The sequence below is a fragment of the Mauremys reevesii genome, linkage group 11 (genome assembly GCF_016161935.1).
Source record: "Mauremys reevesii isolate NIE-2019 linkage group 11, ASM1616193v1, whole genome shotgun sequence".
NCBI lineage: Eukaryota > Metazoa > Chordata > Testudines > Geoemydidae > Mauremys > Mauremys reevesii.
In genome coordinates, this window is record NC_052633.1 from 54,796,458 (window position 1) to 54,814,978 (window position 18,521).

General features: G+C 38.2%; 1 protein-coding gene across 31 annotated transcripts in view; it reads left to right on the forward strand.

Annotated features, from left to right (window-relative positions):
* Positions 1-18,521, forward strand: part of GTDC1 (glycosyltransferase like domain containing 1) — a 266,987-nt gene that overhangs the window by 70,061 nt on the left and 178,405 nt on the right. For 25 of the 31 annotated variants that reach the window (XR_005586243.1, XM_039495011.1, XM_039495008.1 and 22 more), the window contains one exon: positions 10,044-10,258. The exons of 5 other annotated variants lie outside the window; for them this stretch is intronic. Coding sequence is in view for 24 of the 26 variants with exons in the window: in XM_039495011.1 (XP_039350945.1) it covers positions 10,080-10,258 (179 nt within the window). In the remaining 2 variants the exon portion in view is untranslated. Of the gene's footprint in view, positions 1-10,043; positions 10,259-18,521 lie in introns of those variants that run through there. One more of the 31 variants, XM_039495037.1, reaches the window with a different exon arrangement.

Sequence of the window (18,521 nt, forward strand, 5' to 3'; positions counted from 1 at the left end):
CTTGTATCTATTCATAACCATTATCTGTATACGTATCACCTAATAACTAGAACATTATGTACTTTCATAAAAGACCTTACTGGACGTATAATTATACACAATAACATTGCATACAACCAGTTGATTGGATTGCTTATTCTTTGGGGTTCAGACCCCCTGTTTTCCACTTGAGGTGTCTGGACCCTGGTTGTCAGACCCCTCCTTAAAGAAGCTGAGGGCTGCCTTGACCAATCCCAGCTCTGCAAACTCTCTGCCTGAGTAATGCAGGGAGAGATACCTGAGGAATAATAGATTCCTCTATAGGGAATAGACTCCTTTATAGGGAATCTCAGGGGAGATTGAGAGTTGAGATGTTAGGAGAGGATGGTGCCCCAAAAGCACCACCTTAAGCTGTTAAACTTGACACACAACATCTGGGGATGCAGTGCACAAAACACAGACGCAGAATTTTTACTGGTCTGGAGTCTTTGAGGCAATTAAAAATTATTGCAAAACATATGATCCCTGCTAGAGGGTGGGAAAAGCCTGAGATGAGTGTAAAACAGCCACAATGTCACTGCTTATAATAGAACCTTTTCAGGGTGTGGCCATGGATATTGTGGGGCCTCTTAGCAAAGTGACCTTGAAAGGAAAGAAATAGCCTTTGGTCGTGGGAGACTGTGCTACTTGCTGACCCAAGGCTGTAGCTCTGTACTCCAGCGAGGCAGACATGGTTGCTGATGTTCTGTCAACAATATGTCCAGCAATGTCCTCGTGGACCAATGAACCAGTTTTATGTCTGCCCTTCACCAGGGCTTATGGGAGAAATAAAAGGTCAGACGGTTCTAGGCCTCTGTATATCACCCTCAAAACAACAGGAGGGGTTTATTGAGACACTTAAAATGATGCTGAAAACCTTTGCAGATCAGCACTCACATGATTGGGATAACGGTTTACTTTATTTATTTTTTGCCTGTAGAGAAGTGTCCCTTTTGAACCGCTCTTTGGAAGGAGGGTGCAAGGATCCTTATATCTAATGAGCACTGAATGCGAGAGCAGTGCTTCTCGTGAGGGGGAATTAGTGGTGGAGTATATGTTGATTTATCAGGACAGGCTTTCAAATGTCATGTCAGGGAGAACATAGCTAAAGCCCAGGAGATACTGGGCTGGTGTGACTGCATCACACATGCCAGATCATAAGGAATGGGGGATAAAGTTGTGGTGTTGGTTGTGGTGTGGTGGATAAACTCCAGATTGCCAGGAAGAGCCCTTTATAATCATCAAGCAGCTCAGTTAGATAATACTAAGTCATCTAGTCCTTCCCATCAGCACAGGGTATATCATGTGAAAATGAAGAAAACATACTTCAGTATGGAGAATATGGTCCTAGCAGTAGGTGGGCGATAGGAGGATGGGGAGTTAGAGAAACCCCTAGTAAATCTGATGACAGAAACAGGGTCCAGTCCTTCCCTGGACTCCATGCAGCTTTACAAACACCTGATCCTTGAATAACAAGTGCAGATGAAAGGGGCTGAAGGCTTACAAACAAGTGTCCAAAAGTCTGGACATATGACTTTTGTACCCACAGTGCGGAAGACAGAGTTCAATTAGCAGCTTTCCTTTCAGAGCCACTGGGAAAGTAACTCAAGACCTGGAAAAGGAGGTCAAAGGCATGCTGGAATTCAACCTTCATACCATCTGTGGACATCACCCATTGAGCTGATACCTAGGAAGGATGAGACTATCACATTCTGCGTGGATTACGCAAAGCTTAATGCCTTCACAGTTTCTGATGCGTACCTATGACAGATGAGATCCTAGATAAGTTGGAGAGTGCACAACAAGATACCTTACCACAATTGACATCACTGTGGGTTATTGAAAGGTGCCTTTAAACCCTGATACCAGACTTAAATCTGCATTTACCACCCCTATGTGGCTCTCAGTTCCCTTTTTACCTCTTGGCCTCGAAGAGGCCCCTGCTACTTGTCAGCATCTGGTACATCAGTTACTGGGTGAGTCTGCGGAATTTGCCCTTGCATATCTAGATTATATTTGTATCTTTAGTGAGACTTGGGAGGAGCATGTTTCCAATTTTGGGAGGGTGCTGTACCACATTCAGACTGCAGGACTGACTGTAAAGGAGAAGTGTAAAGTGGGCATAATAGAAATGGTCTATCTGAGCCACAGAGTGAGAAGCGGTTGCATTGGGCCACAGCCTTCAAAGGTAGTGGCTTTTAAGAATTGGCCTGCTGTCGAGAGCAGGAAACAGACACAGTGCTTTATTAGGATGACAGGGTATTACAGGAGATTTGTCCCTCACTTTTGCTTATTGACTGCTCCCATCACCACACTGTATAAAAAGAGTAAACCTGAAAAAGTGGATTGAATTGAAGTGTTAAAGGGTCTCCTGTAAACTGAAAGGAGCCCTGCATCAAGATTCAGTTCTGGAAAACCCGGAGTTTGACAAACCTTCTGTGTTTTTTCACAGATGCCAGTACCACTGAGCTAGGTGCTGTGCTGATGCAAACAAGTTCAAAGGGGGAAAGGCATCTGATTGTGTATTTAAGCAAAAAATTGCTCCACTGAGAAAGAAACTATGTAGCTATTGAAAGGAGTGTCTTGGCACTGGGGGGACACTTAAAAAACTACTGCCATATCTATTTAGGTGAACCAAATGCCTCTCATCTGGTTCCATCAAATAAAAGGGTCTAAGGCCAAATTATTAAGGTGGAATCTTGAGGTCCAGCATTATGACATGGAGGCAATTCATATTAAAAGGAGTGCACTTGACAGCGCATGAGAGCAGATGCTCTATCTTTGAGGGAGGTGTGAAAATGTCCCTAGAGTACTAGATTCTGTTAATCTTTGATGGAGAGCAGGGGGAGAGAGAAGTGACAGAGTGGAATATATGTGTAACAACAAAATAGAATTCATAATTTGAATGTGTTGAACCCCTGTCTAAATTTGCCTTAAGGCAAGCCTGTTGATTGCATTCCAGACAGTGGCCCAGCCCAGGAAAGGTGCTTGACACCTTCTTGAAGGACTGTCACTGAGGCCGTGTCTACACTACCACTTATGTCGGCAAAACGTATGTCACTCAGGGGTGTAAAAAAAAAAACTGAGGTGTGGTGGCCTGCTCAAGGTCTTTCACACCACCTAAACGTCACATTAGGGCTGTCCACAAAACCAACTATACCCCCTTATGTGCTGTGCAAGAAGACTCCACACTGGTCCCAATTAAAGTTGTTTGATTGGGTCACTGGATCCATGACTAGATGCAGTCAGTGGCTCAGAAGCCCCACATGAGGCATAGACTGGGTCTGGCTATTATTCCAGCCTGGTTGAAGATGGATGAATTCAATCTCACCTGTGTAGTGTTCTGGGAAAGGCCAAATACAGTAGTTAGGCTTTGAGTGGAAAGCAGTAATTTTTCATCCAAAGCAAGTGAACATATACAATGAGAAATATTTATTATAAACATGATACTGAACTGTTGTACATTACTTTGTAAATCTGTTGAATTTCTCATATTTTATTTTCAGGTCTAATCTCTTGTTTATATTGCTGTAGTAGTTGGGAAAGAAAGAAGGAAAAGAAGCAACCAAACCTTTGTTAGAAAATAATTCCCATATTGCACTTCCTGCAAGCTGAATTATTGTATTGACTGGTATTTTGAAGTTTTTTAAGCACTAATAAACAAATGGGAATTTTATACTGTAAAAGTATGTACTGCTTCCATAATTGTAGTCTTTCTGGCCCTTTATTGTCCATGGACCCCCAAATCGTATCTGGAGTAAAAAATGCCTTTTACTCTCTTCAGGTGGTCAAGAGGCCGACCTGACCACAGTGACATGTGCAGGTTGACTGCTCCAGTACGCTCCAAGGGAGTTGATAGATATGCCATGATGAAACTTGAGATGGTACAACATGTGGCAGCCATCTTTTAACTAACATAGAGCCACAAGAATACATTAGCACTGTTCACTGCATATTGTACTGGTTTCCTGTCATATCTGAGAGCCAATTTAAGGTTCTGATCTTGATCTTAAAGGTACTTAATTGGCTTGGCAGTGGTTACTTTACAATCACCTCATCCCATGACCATGATCTGCCATGACAGCAGGGAATTCACACTGACTATGTACCAGGGGATTGGGCCTTCTTAGCAGCAGCCTCACATCTAAAAAATGCATTTGCACAAGAAGTTAGATAGACTTATATAGACTTTCCAACCTTAGTCAGGAATGCAAGACTCATATTTTAAATTAATTTGACCACAAACACTTTTCTGAAGGTAGCAAATACTATTTTAAAATAAAACCTTAAAGAGTTTTAATTCAAAACCTACTTTAAAATATATCAGTGGGACTACTTGTAGTCTTTTAAATCTGTAGAATCTTCAGTCAGTAGTGTTTCAACTGTAAGTGCCTGTGCAACCCTGACATTAAAATGAAAGTGGTTTAGAGAGTTGAGGCCATAGATTTACAAGCATAAGAGTAAGATGCATACAGGTCTGATTTATAGAAAGAGAGTTAAATGATTACAAATTAACTACAGATTTTAAAGTTTATTTATGGAGAAGGATACTTTCTAATATTTATTTTAAATAGTTAAGACTATTACACAATGTATTTTAAAATATTCCATCAAAGAACAACTTAATGGTCTTTTAAACAAAGCTTGATTTAACTGTGTTGCAAGTGAACCTTCAAATAAATAATATGTGGATGTAGAATTGATGGGTGAAATCCTGGCACTATTGAAGTCAATGGGATTTTCAGTAGGACCAGGATTTCACCACAAGCCCTCTATTTTCACTGTGCTGGGAAGCAGCAGTCAATATATGAAGAAAGCAGAGCTTACATATGCATCTAGGTCACATAGAGAACATTTTCAGGATATTGATGAACTAAAGGTATAGGATCCAATATATACTATTTTAGCATGTACAGAATTTTCCACATACTGGTATCCTTAATACAGGTGTTTGAAAGTGCATTCTAGGAACAAATAAAGTAACAAATCATATCAACAGAAGGCCATGTGATGCATAATTCTGTCTGATTGATTGTGTGAACCAGAATGTACTGTTCAGTGAAAAGGCCAGGCAGTTGGCCTTCACTCTGGATGAGGCACATCCTATCTTTGGCATTATATTCCTGTTTTCAGACCATATGGGTCAGCAAAACATTGCTTGCAGCTATCTCCAGTAAAGTAATATTAATACTGGTGCAGACCTCTGATCAGCAAATCGGCACCATAGACTGCAGTATTCAGATAAAGCTGAATCATCAATTTATCAGTTTCTCAAAATAAAATGCATTCCTGTGTCTTATTTTGTTTCCTCTACATAAATCAATAGCATGCTTACTTTTGTATGTGTATACACTTGATCAACAGGAAATTGTTAACTCTATGCTTTTTGGCTGATTTAAATATAAGTTAAGATATTAAAATATGATTGTAGTATTTTAAGGTATATTTCTACTGGGGTTTCCCTGATGAATCATTGAGATGAGTGGGTGGGTAATGCAAACTCTCTCAGTATTGTTTTTTTCAGTATGCTGCATTAACACTTACTTTTAAAGTGTGTATGGGGTTGGAAGAAAGGGTGGAGGGAGACAAGAATCAAGGTAAAGCCTCTATAATAACGATCTGGGAAACCCCATTCTACTAAAATGCAGAGCATTTAAAGTCTTTTCCTATATTAAATATTGTACTGTTTATCTCAAACCATCATCAAAGACTGTAAATATATATAAATGCACATTACACACCTTATATCGTTTGTAGTCAGTTGACTTTTAAAATGTTGAACCATGTGTGCTGTGGATATGGTGATGGAATAAATTTCTCATATGTGTGGGATTATAACCGTTGAAACAATCATTACTGAAACCATATACCTTATTTCCTATAACTAATAGCAATTGTGTACCTATGGAATATATTAACAGTTATTCCTTTTGGTTTTGGGTTATTACTAAAATATTTTGTTGGACAGATATTTAAGCATGATCTGTAATGTATGTTGCCTGAATAGTCAAAGAAGAGGGCTAATTATGTCTTTCTTCTGTGAGCTATGCTGACGTTTGTGAAACCGCATTCATGTATAAGTGACAGAATAAATGTATCTTCCTTAATAAATCACTGGTAAATTACAAGTTTCCTGTACTTACCTCGGTTTCAAAAAACACTATAGTAACTGTTTACTTAGAGTTCAAAAAGAGTATAAAGTTACTGCTTCTGTAACTGGTTGAAGAGTGTAAACTTTCTTGCTCATATGTTCTTTCATGTTGTTTTTTTCAAACGTATATATTTATATTCTAGTTCTTTATAGTTCTCAGAACAATTGTTCTGATAAGTTAAAAACATTTGACTGCTTACTCTGTCACGTTAATGGCAGTTCATTGTGCTGTTACACAGGAATCTGAGTTTAGATCCCTAGCTGGCTACTTACTCCCCAAAGTTTGCAGTCATTGCTGAGAGAGCACATTTATTTCATAAGTGGGAAGACACACTTAAAGCTAAGTCCCTAGGTTTATATAGCAGCACTTGGTGACTTATAATATCTTTTTACTCCTGCCCCCAGATTCTGGGCCTGTCCAGGTGCTGATTTGGCTCCCAGCATAACTTACAGTAGCATCAGGGCTGCTCTAAGTAACACTGGTTTGAAACATCCCTAAAAGACTGTTATGTCAGTTGGGGATCATAAGGGCATTGTGTGCTCCAGCCATATCCCCTTATTCCTCCCCTGACCATGCTTGGGGTATATTGTAAATGGGAGAGTGTGGTGTTAGCTGCATGGTCTTGTAAGTCAGCCAGTGATTGATTGATTGATTGATTTTGAAGGGGTTGGAGGGGAATCCTTAGCTGTCCATTCAGGAATTTAGCATGGGCAGTATCTGACCCCTTACTTAGTCTTCTGCAACATGCTCACCCTCTGGCTGACACTTGAGTCATGACTTGATTGTGTCCATATGGAGCGTTATTATGAGACAGTATTTTTGAGGTGGGAGTTGAAATAATGGGGAGAAATGTCTCACACCACACCTAAGGTGTGTGAGTATCCAATATGACTGCACACAAGTCATGTTATTGCTTATGTAACATTCACTTGGGACTTAGTTCTTATTGCAAGTAGGTAGACTCTTATTAATATGTATCCTGAAGAATCTGCTACTGGATCTGCATATGGTACATGCAGTGAAGCAAATTTTTCAAGCTACACAGCACAGCACTCCTGAGAATAGAATCAAGCCATTAGTGTAACTTGCAGAATTATTGGATCCAAAGAGCCACCCTTGAGAGAGGAAACACTGTAATGAGAATGGGGAAGCAGATATATTTTTCTAATATTTGTTGTTTTCTTTGAAATGGGTAAAAGAATACCTGGAATGATTTATATTTAATTGAGGATTGCATTCCATCAGATAGGGTAAATGTTTTCAGACCATTTATCATCAGTGGCTTTTCAAGACCTCTAAGGAGTACATAGTACATATTTACCTTAACTTGGCTAGGTCAAGGGAAATAAAGCAAGAATAATAGATGTTACTGTGATATGTGAACAAAACTGGAAACCTTGTATGCGAAATATGAGGTAAATGTCTTCATCTGACGTACATTGTAGCCTTTTACATTTACAAAAGATACAAGTTATTTTTAAAATAATGTGATTTTCAGTACATTATCATCATCTGTTTTTAAAACATAAGATTACTTGGCTGGGTTTTCCATCATTCCTAAATGATATCATTTTGCACTGCAGGGGCTAATTGCATTGTCTGTCCTTTATTATTTAATATTTTCTGTTTTAGTAGCACCTTTAAAAAACACCAAGCATAGGCTTCTAGATTGTCTTGTTATTAATCTGTGTTTAATATATGTAACTGGTAAAGTACGTAGAGCACATGACAGTAGAATTCTACAAATGCTGGTGAGTGATCCTTTGATGCTTTCTTGATTTGTCTTGGGGTTTTCCCCATTCGAGGCAGTTTGTGCAAAAAACCCTTTATGTGTCATATCATCTTTCAAAAAATGACTGCTGTTTGTGATTTTTCATCCTTGCTTCTTAATCCTTACAAAGTGGGATCTACATACACCAGGTACACGGAGTATCAAGAATCAAATAGCCTTAACTACCCAGCAGACAAGGCAGAATAGAAGTTAGAATTGAGATTTTTCAATCAGAAGCACACTAAAAGGGTTTATTTTAACATTTGCATAGCATTTTGTTTTATTAAAAGGAAGGAAACCTGAGAACTGAAACAAATTTTTGCCTCATTCTTTATCACAGAAAGGAACATAAAAAAAGAAAACTGTTGCAGAGTATTCTAAATAAAACCAAAGGGTACATTGTTGATTCAGTTAAACTAGGTGTTAAAATGCTTTCATAACTAGTCTGATGAGGAAATTTGATCAGATGTTTTATGAACAAACTACTGTACTACCTCGAGCAGCTTCTAAATTAACATTAACCTCGACTCTTTTTTAATGAGTGATGTGGTGGAATTTATCAGACATTTCATGTACCCTCTTTTCTTCTGAGTTAAACTTGCAAAATGCTTCCCTCCAATCCTTTTCATCCCTCCCCCTTCCTGTGTGAAAATATTTATTTCCTAACACTTTGCTCTTTAGCAAAGGTGAATAATTGAGCTTTGTCTCATCTGAAAAACAGCAAGTCCAGCAGCACCGAAAGCCCCTATGACCATGCTGGGCCATTGATTCAAAAGGTTTCTTTTAAATTCCATCTTTTAACTCTCTGAATTTCGGGATTTTTTCATTAGCTTGTTTTTTGATAGCTGCAACATTCTTGTAAGGCATTTTTAATCTTGATTACTGTAGGTACTTTAAACATTAACTCCAGTTTATATTTAATGACTAGAACTATCATTTAGATTTTGGTAAAGGGTTATAATTTATGAATCCCCTCATCCCTCCCCAACAGAGTTGCTGAAAAGATTAGGATCACAACCAGCGACTACTAGAAACTGTGGGTCAGGGATTGGGTGCTCAGTATAGTCATACAATATATAACATCGGTCTGAAGCACAAACAAACAAAAAGTAATCAGACCCAGTGTTACTCAGCCCCGATAGTATGTTCTGAAGTGGAAGTTATCAGAGCAGCAGACACTGCTGGTAAATACCTAATCATGGTTTTGTTTTTAACATTTTTGTTCAATGGAGTATCCCTAAGCTCTACAGAGCAGCTTTTCACTACCCCAAAACGTGACTCATGAAACAGATGAGCAATAGTCACAGGGTTTTCACCTTTCCCTTAATTTTGGGCAATGTGTTTTTGCTTCCTGTGTGTCAGCAGCCCTGTGGGTGAAAGTGTGATAGCTTCCTTAAGAGTACAATATTGTTCTGTTTCAGCCATTTTGGAGTATTCAAGAGTAATGAAGTTTGCATCTCCCATAGGGTCTGCAAGTGTCATTTTAGTGATGATCCCAGTCTTCAGTAACCTAAGGAACAGAGTCGTGGAGGTACACTCAAATTGGGTACCCCAGGCTGCCCCCAATAATGTTTCTTTTAAATTATTTTGCCAGATTGCCTTTACTATGAAACAAATTTGGCTGAGGTACGTTTGAAATGCTTTTTAGTTTTATGTACTACCAGTCAGAAGGTAAAATTGTATGGACACCGCCCTCAATTCCAGAACAGGAAAATATATTTAAAAAAAAACTTTTGCAAAATAAACAGTTTTCAAATATATCTTATTTAAAAAGCCAATAAGTAAAATTCAAAATCTAAGCATTTACAGATTCAGTATATTTTAGTTATGAGTTAAATTCTAAATAGCTAGTTTTTAATGGAATATTGTTGTGATTAATGGACACCTTCCTTTTTCATCATACCAATTGTTAATTAGTCTTTTTAAAAAAATATATATCTATTACCATGAAACAAAGAGATTAAATTCTTATAAAAATGAATTCATTGGCAGAGATATGTTGTTAGGAGTTTTTTTCATGATCTATGTCTAACACACTTTAAAAAAATAAAACTCACTAAAGAATAGACTTTGGGAATAAAAGGTTTCTTTGTCTTTGTCAGTTTTAGAATCCAAGAAGATTTGAAAAACGTACAAGTATGAGTATTCTTCTAATTGAAGCTTTTTATGGTGGTTCCCACAAGCAGCTGGCAGATCTTCTACAGGAGGAGATAGAAGAATGTGTCCTTTACACACTCCCAGCAAAGAAATGGCACTGGAGAGCACGGACTGCTGCCCTTTATTTCATGCAAACAGTGCCAGCTAATGCTAATTACAGGTAAAGATAGTACTGTAACAAATAATCTTACAGGTCAAAATATGAAAGGATCTTCAACCAGGTCTCTCAAACTGAGCTTTCTGGTTTTTTGCATAGAAAATCATGTGTACTTGCAAATGGGCACTGAGGTGAGATATTGACCTTCTTGTTTTGCATGCTGGGTTGTGTTTGTGGAAAGTTGCAGGCATCCTTTTAGAGGCCTCTAGAAAATATTGGGTCTATATCTATAATACTGCAAAGTCTCTATCTTAAATTGTGCCAAATTGCTGCCTGTGTTTCTTTTGAATTCTCTAATGAGTTTAGAGCTGGTGAAAGGGATAGGACTTACTTTTGAGGCTGAAGTCCTATTTTTCCACAGGTCAGGCAGAGTAATACACAGAGTAATGCAGTGCAAGCTTCTCCATAGTGTCCAAGTTATCTGTGGAGTAACCTGAATGCTGTATGGAAGTGTTACCTAAAGGAATGAGAGGGTAGTTCAGTCTAGTGACTATTCAGACCTTGAGCTCTGTAATGTGACCACCTATGAGAATGTCAAATTGTTTGTTTTATTATGTAGACACAGGGCTTAAATTCAGCTGGAGCTGTCTGGAGCAGAGCTCCAGTAAATATTTTCAGCTCCCCTGGAGGTTTCAAAGCATGTTGGTGGGGAAACGTGGAGGGCTCTGGGAAATACTATGAGAATGTAAGCCCTGTGTGGACACCTAGCAACTAGAATCTGAACTGAGACCACCAAACTAAATACACACAGACCACCAAGTGACCATCATATAGTGAAAACTTCTAGTCACTTATAAACTTGGTGGTCTTGAAACCAGCCATTCATCTTCTCCTTCTCATGCCCCCTTCCCCCGACCAGTTAAGATTCTGTATGATAATTCTGTTAAACAGTAATGCACCAAATGGTGATGTGTACATTTCAGTGACTGCAAACAAGAGAACAACACTGATTCAGCAGTGAAGTGGGTTTTTTACTGTCAACACTTTATTTACTTACACCAAAGCCCTCCAGCTGCATTGGTATCTGATAGCATGGACCTCTGCACCTACACTGCATACCACTGACTTCAGTGGGCCTTTGCCTGAGTGCAGAGGTATATGCTAGCAGATCCCAGCTGAAAACTGGGGCTAGTGTTTGCAACTTCCAATGATAACAAGTAAAGATAGTAGATACAGATGGAGAGGAAAATGATTTTTGCAGCATATATCCTGTGCTGCATAAGGACATGTAACATTAAATCTGAATCCATCACAAATTGTGGAACATATTATTTAATTTTACACAGTTTATGAACAGTTTGAATACATAAAATGCTAGTGTAGAAAATACACCTTTACTGGGCTTGCTGTTTGCTTTTATTTCTAATAAACTGCTACAAAACTATTGTAACTATTTTTTTTACTCTTGCTTGAGGCATTTGAGTATGGGTTTTGCATTACTCTTCCTTTGCAACAATTTTATTTTGGAGGAGTATATATGACAAACTGTTATGTAAATTTCTTCTGCATCACAACCACATCCTCCAACGCAATCTATGCTCCTTCAAGGTCAGCAGCCCAAGCTGTCCAGCACTAGCTGTATTAAACTAATCAGACATCATTCACAGGCATACACTTCATTAGTTTAACTTACAGTTACATTGACCCCAGATAACTTAACTCCAATTTGTCAAGTAACCTACATCTTAAGAAAAAATACCAGCAGCTTGAAAACTTGCTCAAAGTTAAAAAACTTGCAATCTGTCATAGGCTTATGTGCAAATATAACCTTCACTGACAACAAATAAATCTGAACTAACCAATAGAGCATCTTAAAGAGGGGAAAGTGTTTTCTTTGCCGCTGTTGTTAGTGTTTTATCACACAGAATCAAATAGTCAAAGTTCATAAAGATACAATATTAAAAAGGGTATGATATGTACTGTATCTTATGCAAGATAAAATAATTAGCAACAAGTGCTGATGTGACTGGTGAGAGGAAAACTGATTAGAGGTTCTTTCTACCTCTATAGGTACATTTTCTTATGTTTGGTTTGTAGTTGGATGTTTCAGATATTGTTCTATTAAATGAAAATATAAATGAATCAGTCTGTCTTATAAGGTTGACTCCACTTTCTCCTAGTGGACAACAACCTTGATTCTTTTACTTCTTTTTAACTATCATTTAAACACCCATCTAGCAAATACTAGGCTCTGCTTCCCATCCCATAGTAAATTGTTGAGACTCTGAATTAAGAGAGTGAAACTGCACCCTGGAAACTTTGAGAGACATATATTTAGAGAGAGATTTTTAAATATTTCTTAATTCTGGAGAGGTGATAGAAAACATCACATTTGCATATATTGGCATTGTTTGTGACTCGGTTGCCCTGAGATCAAGAATTGTTTTTACTTCCATGTGAAATCTTCACTTCAATAGAAATCAATAACATTTCATAAATATTTTGTTACAGTGTGTTTGTCCTATGAAAAAGGAGGGTCACAAATGTTTCAAATCCAGAAACACTTTGTAATTGAGTATTGCCAAGATTTTTTTTTATGTTCTTTGTCCATTTATCTTTCAAGATTTATCTTTTATTCAGGATGTTGATGTTTATATAAAAGGACTGTTTATATGTCCAACAATATTGATATAAATCTATATGGCACTAGTATATGCTCCTGAGAATAAAATTGCTATTGCTAACCATGGAAAGGATAGCACACCAACTAGTGCTCAGGTATTATTAAATAAGCTGTCTAAAAATGCTTTTGAAGCAGAGCATGAAGTGGTCTCAAGAATCTTGAATTTTAAATTCAGAAGTTTTACTGTGACCAGTCAAGTTCAGTGGTAACAATTTGCTTATATTTGCTTGTCAGAGAGCAGACGTGTAGTCTCCTGGGGAAATCTTAAAAGTTGAATCAGTGATAAGCAATGAAGCTAGTCTTATTGTTTTTAACCTATGTTGTAAATTGTGTGGCCTGATGACTTGGAAGGTAGCAAGCACCTTGTGTTTCCAAGAAGGACCTCTGGGAGTCACCTGGAAATAAAAATGTTGAAGAGATGTCATTGAGATGACACTTTCAGTTTTCATAGGGTAGGGCACAGCACATGGGGCCCCAGGGGGTGTAGTTTATTTGCAACTTTGAGAAGGTTATATGACTTCCCAGACACACAATGGATGATTTTCTACAGAGGAAAGAAAAAACAGCCAGATATGCAGGGCTGAGTTAAATGTTACATTCTCTAGTTAAGCCAGTGAAGATCTTCATTTGTCTCCTTAAAGAAAGACAAAACCTTGATGAGGATCAGGCAGGAAAAGAGCCCTTCCTTCTATCTCAGTGGATTTAGGGAGTAAACCTGAAGATGAGTAATTGATTGAGATACTAGAGCAGTGATACTTAACTTTTAAGAACTTACTTCATAGAATTGCTTTGCAGAGACCTATATGATCATTCCACAGTGCTCTGACCTGACCTGAGATGTCTGAGTTGAATTTGCATCAGTTCAAGATACTCCATATTTACAACTCCATTATAGACAATGTAGATCTTCTCCTCCTCTTCTTCCCCTGCCCCTCAAAGAAGCAAAAGGGATTGGGCTTTTTTGACTCACCTCCCCAGTTTCTGAAAAAGATGTCCCCTTTTCCTGTCTCTCTTCTGTCTGTTTCTGCATAGTAGGGGTGAGGCATTTCTCTTCACTACTTTTCTGGTTTCTGGGAGAAAACAGGGATGGATGAATCTCAGTGATTCTTTCCTTCACATCAGGAGTGGGAGGAATAGTACAGTTTCCAGAAGGCAAATTCCAAACTACACAGTCTGGAAGGTACAGTAAAAGGGCAATTATGAAGAACAAGCTTCTGTTTTGATCTGTGCATTAGAGCATGCTCAGTGTCTCTCCCAGTTTCCTAACATAGGGAGTGGCTTTTTCCCAGGCTGACTCAAAAGAAATGAGCCAGAAGAGAAACTTTGAAGGGGATGTGTGGCCTAAAACAGCTTTTCTCTGATTGGCAGTCTGAAAACACAGTTCCACATGACTTTTTTTTTTTTTTTTTTAACTCTTTGGCCGAGCCCTCTACCCAGCTTTCTGGAGCTCATCTGCCCTTGAATTAGGGTGACCAGACAGCAAGTGTGAAAAATCGGGACGGGGATGGGGGGTAATAGGACCCTATATAAGAAAAAGACCCAAAAATCGGGACTATCCCTATAAAATCGGGACATCTGGTCACCCTACCTTGAATTGTTCATATATTTTCATTTTGGAACAGTCTTTGATTAAATATGTTGTAGAATTTAGCTGATTGGATGTTTTGTTGAAAATTAAGCTCACCACAACAGAGCAGATATACAGTAATCCTAGAAACCAAGTAACTAACCACAGGGCGGGAAAAATCTAAGAAGTAAAGAACTGGAAATCTTAGAACTGTTAAAATATTCCACAAAGAACACAAAACAAAGTTTGTCCCTTTACTTTTTCCTATAATTCTGCTGTTTGTTGCTTTTAAAGAAAAAATATTTCTATATGTAAACAATTCTTCAAGAACAAGAAATGGAGGGAAAAAAATCTGTGATCCCATTTTGCTGGTAGCTTGTTCTCCACACAAAGTGCTAATTCAAAAACAGAAATACATGATCAATTAATAGTATATCTGGACCTGCATGCACAAGAGGTTAAATGCTGCAGTACAGCTTCAAGTTTGTTTTTAATAGCTCTGCCAGCTTATTTTCAAAAAATAAAAATATAATGTGTAACATTTTATACTGCCCCCCAGGTAACTGTTCATATGGATAACAGATATTATTTCTAACAGACTTTGGCCCATAAAGACCTCTAGGGTAAACGCTCAAGTATATTTACCCCTTGATATTTGACAACTGTATTTTAAAAGACAAACTGTATGCTTATTACACTTTTACTGAGGGGGAAAATTATTTTTAATGAATGGAGTTGTGAAAAAAAATCTGATGGATTTAATGTCCACCAACATACAAAACAGTCCAAGGGTGTACCGTCGGAACATACATGATTTTATTTATATAACCAATATTTATTTAAGACATCCGAAAACTAAGGCTGCTAGTTAGACCAGTGAGCATTTCAGATCTGATATTTTCTGTTACTGTTCTACAGGAAAAAACTCTATTTTATAGACTAAGCTTTTTACAAACTAATGTACTGGTATTTCCAAAACATTATATTTAAAAATATTATTTTAATCCCTGAACCTACAAATTCTTATGCAGGTGAGTAACTTAGTTTATGAGTAATCCCACTGAAATCAATGGAATTATTCATGTGCTGAAATGTACTTACCTGAGTAGCATTAGTAAGATTGGTCCTTAATATTTTCTGGATAGTCAAGTGAAGTAATCTTTACAATGTACATCCTGGGATAGATTTTTGTAGGCTCAAATGGAAGTGAGGCATCCAACTCACTCTCTTCTGGTGGGACTATATGATTAGTCCATAATGGTGGCGTAGGTGTAGTCCTGGGCTTTTGGAGGATGAAATTAATTTTACTGGAAGTCTTTCTTCTGATAATTTTGTTGTTCAAAGTGAAATACAGGAGTACAAATAACTGAGTACAAGACAGATAATTTCTACTAAATGTTTTGATCCAGAACTCTTACATATGAATGAACAAACAAACCCTATTGTTAAAGATAGTGAAAGGCTATATGTTAATATGTTAATTGTATATTGAGACAATTTGTCATTGATATTTCAGTTTTGAAATAAAATGTAAATAAAGGTAACTTTTACAATAAGTGGCAAAGGCCAAAACCACAGTTATTTGAAATCAGTTATTAATGAGACCAATAGCATAGCCATCTATTTCTCTACTCAAAATGAGACTAGTCCAAATTGCCATCTTAGTTTTCAGTATTACTGGGGGGAGGTTGCTGTTTTTGTGAAGTCTGCCATGGAGGTGGAATCCCCAGCTGCCCTCTTAGGGCAGATTAACTGCATCAGCAGCACCAAGCAGCCAAAAGCAAAGTCCTTACCCTCGGGGCACTAGTGCAGTATCACAGCATTAGAAATGGATGCTCTTTTTTCCTAAGTCTGACAACTGAGGACTTTGAACAGAAAATTAAAAAGTAAAACTATGTTTGAAAATAGGAGCAATAATTTTAGAACTGAACTACCTGAAAATTATTCAGGCAGACAGCAATGTGATCTTAAGCATTCATTTTGCATTAATCAACTTTGCCTAAGATAAAATGCTGGCAGATGGTAGCTATTCATTTTAACAGTGACAGGATTTCTTTACATTTTTTCTGTATAAACCTCCTCACAGGCTTCACTCCAAAAAAAAGTTTGATTCTTTAATTTGTTCAACATGCACGAAAAGGCCTGATTCTGATCTTGTACTGTTGTAAATCAGGAGAAGCTCCTTTATAGTCAGTAAAATTGTACTGATGTAAAATTATAAATGAGATCAAAATCAGGTCCTCAATATAAGATTTTGGAATTGTAGGGGCTGAGGGGGAAGGCATTTGCTATTGGCTGTTTTCTTATTTTAAAGCTAATTTTATCTTCTAAAGCTAATTTATCCTGCAGTTTTAATTCCTGGTCATTCCAACTTTATCCCAGTTGTGTGGCAGAAAGTGAATGAATAGGATCATCTGCATGGCCCTAGAAAGAGGTCTAGTAGCTAATGTTAGCTTCCTGATATGAAGTTACGCAGTATCCCTTCATTTTTTTTTTTTGAGGGTTATGTTCTGGTGAGGACCCTTTATTACTTGACATGTCAAGACCCAGAACACAAAGTTATATATTGTGATTAATAGTAGCAGAAATTATATTCTAGTCAATGGTTTTTGGATCTAATTAGAGTGCTGATATGGAATGCCAGTAACCTGTGTGATATATAACTGTAGCTTTTCTGCTTTTCTTCTTTTTTATGATTTTTAGAGTACCTGGGGAAATCCCCCCTCCCCTTTTTTTACCTAAAATGTATTTTATGTATCAGCTAAAGTATTGGTATTTACATTGCTCTCAAAGTGTAATGAAATCATGCATTATGATTCAGTATTTCCACACTTATAATTTTAATACGTATTTTACCTATCCTCTTGAACTGACGTCTTGTAGCTACTTAATTTCTAGATTAGTCATTGGTTTAGTTTCTATTTTCAAATTACAAACATATACTGTACTATGTTATAAAGAATATGATATCTTTTTGATTTGATCCTCATTCCAGTTCATAATGCTTGTTTTTTGTTTCAAGGGAAAAGGAGTAAATCTTCTAATCTGTGCCCTATAACCAGAACATTCTAGAAACACCTCTACCCCGCTATAATGCGACCCGATATAACTCGGGTTCGCATATAGCATAGTAGCAGCGGGGCTCCAGTGGCGCTTTAAAGGGTCCAGGGCTTCGGCTGCTGCGGGGAGCCCCAGGCCCTTTAAATCACCGATGGAGCCCCGCTGCCACAGCCCTGGGGTAGGGGCGGCAGGGCTCCAGAGGGATTTAAAGGGCCCGGGGTTCCCTGCAGCAGCTGAAGCCCCAGACCCTTTAAAGCGTCACCTGAGCCCCGCTGCTGCAGCCCCGGGGCTGTGGCAGCAGGGCTCCATCGGTGATTTAAAGGGCCTGGGGCTCTTTAAATCACCGCCGAAGCCCTGCTGCCCCTATCCCGATATAACAGGGTTTCAGCTATAACGCAGTAGGGATTTTTGGCTCCCCACGACCGCATTAGAGCGGGGTAATGGTGTATTTGAAATCGGTGTTACTCCTTTCCTAATTACAAATTATTTTAAACCTAAAAATATAAATCCTGCAATTTTTTGTCAGGTACATAGGCTGTTCATTATTTGGATTAACGGCTTCATTTTTCAGTAGCATGAATATCTAGCTTTCTTAATAAGTACTTAAGACTTGGCTGGATTTTGTGAATAGTATATAGTGAAAAGGATTTTTATGGAATTCAAACTGTGTTAAGATGTCCACATGAACATTATGGTTTTCCCTCTTTGAACACAGGCCTAATCCAAAAAACATTAAAGTTAAAGGGAGTCTTTCCACTGAGTTCAATGGGCTTTGGATCAAACACTTGGAGACCAGAACAGACCAGGAGCCTGTTAGGATAGCACCTTGGTGGAGGATGGCACAGTGGCAGCCGGGTGTTCTTTATAAATGGTGGACTCTGCAGCTTGGGTAGTCACGTCTGCTGTGGTCATGTGGTGTAGCTCATGGCTCCCGATGGCAGGCCTCCCGCAGGACATGCAGCATCCAAGATCTTCCTGTTGATGAGGTGTGTGTTTTCTCAGAGCAAACGGATGCC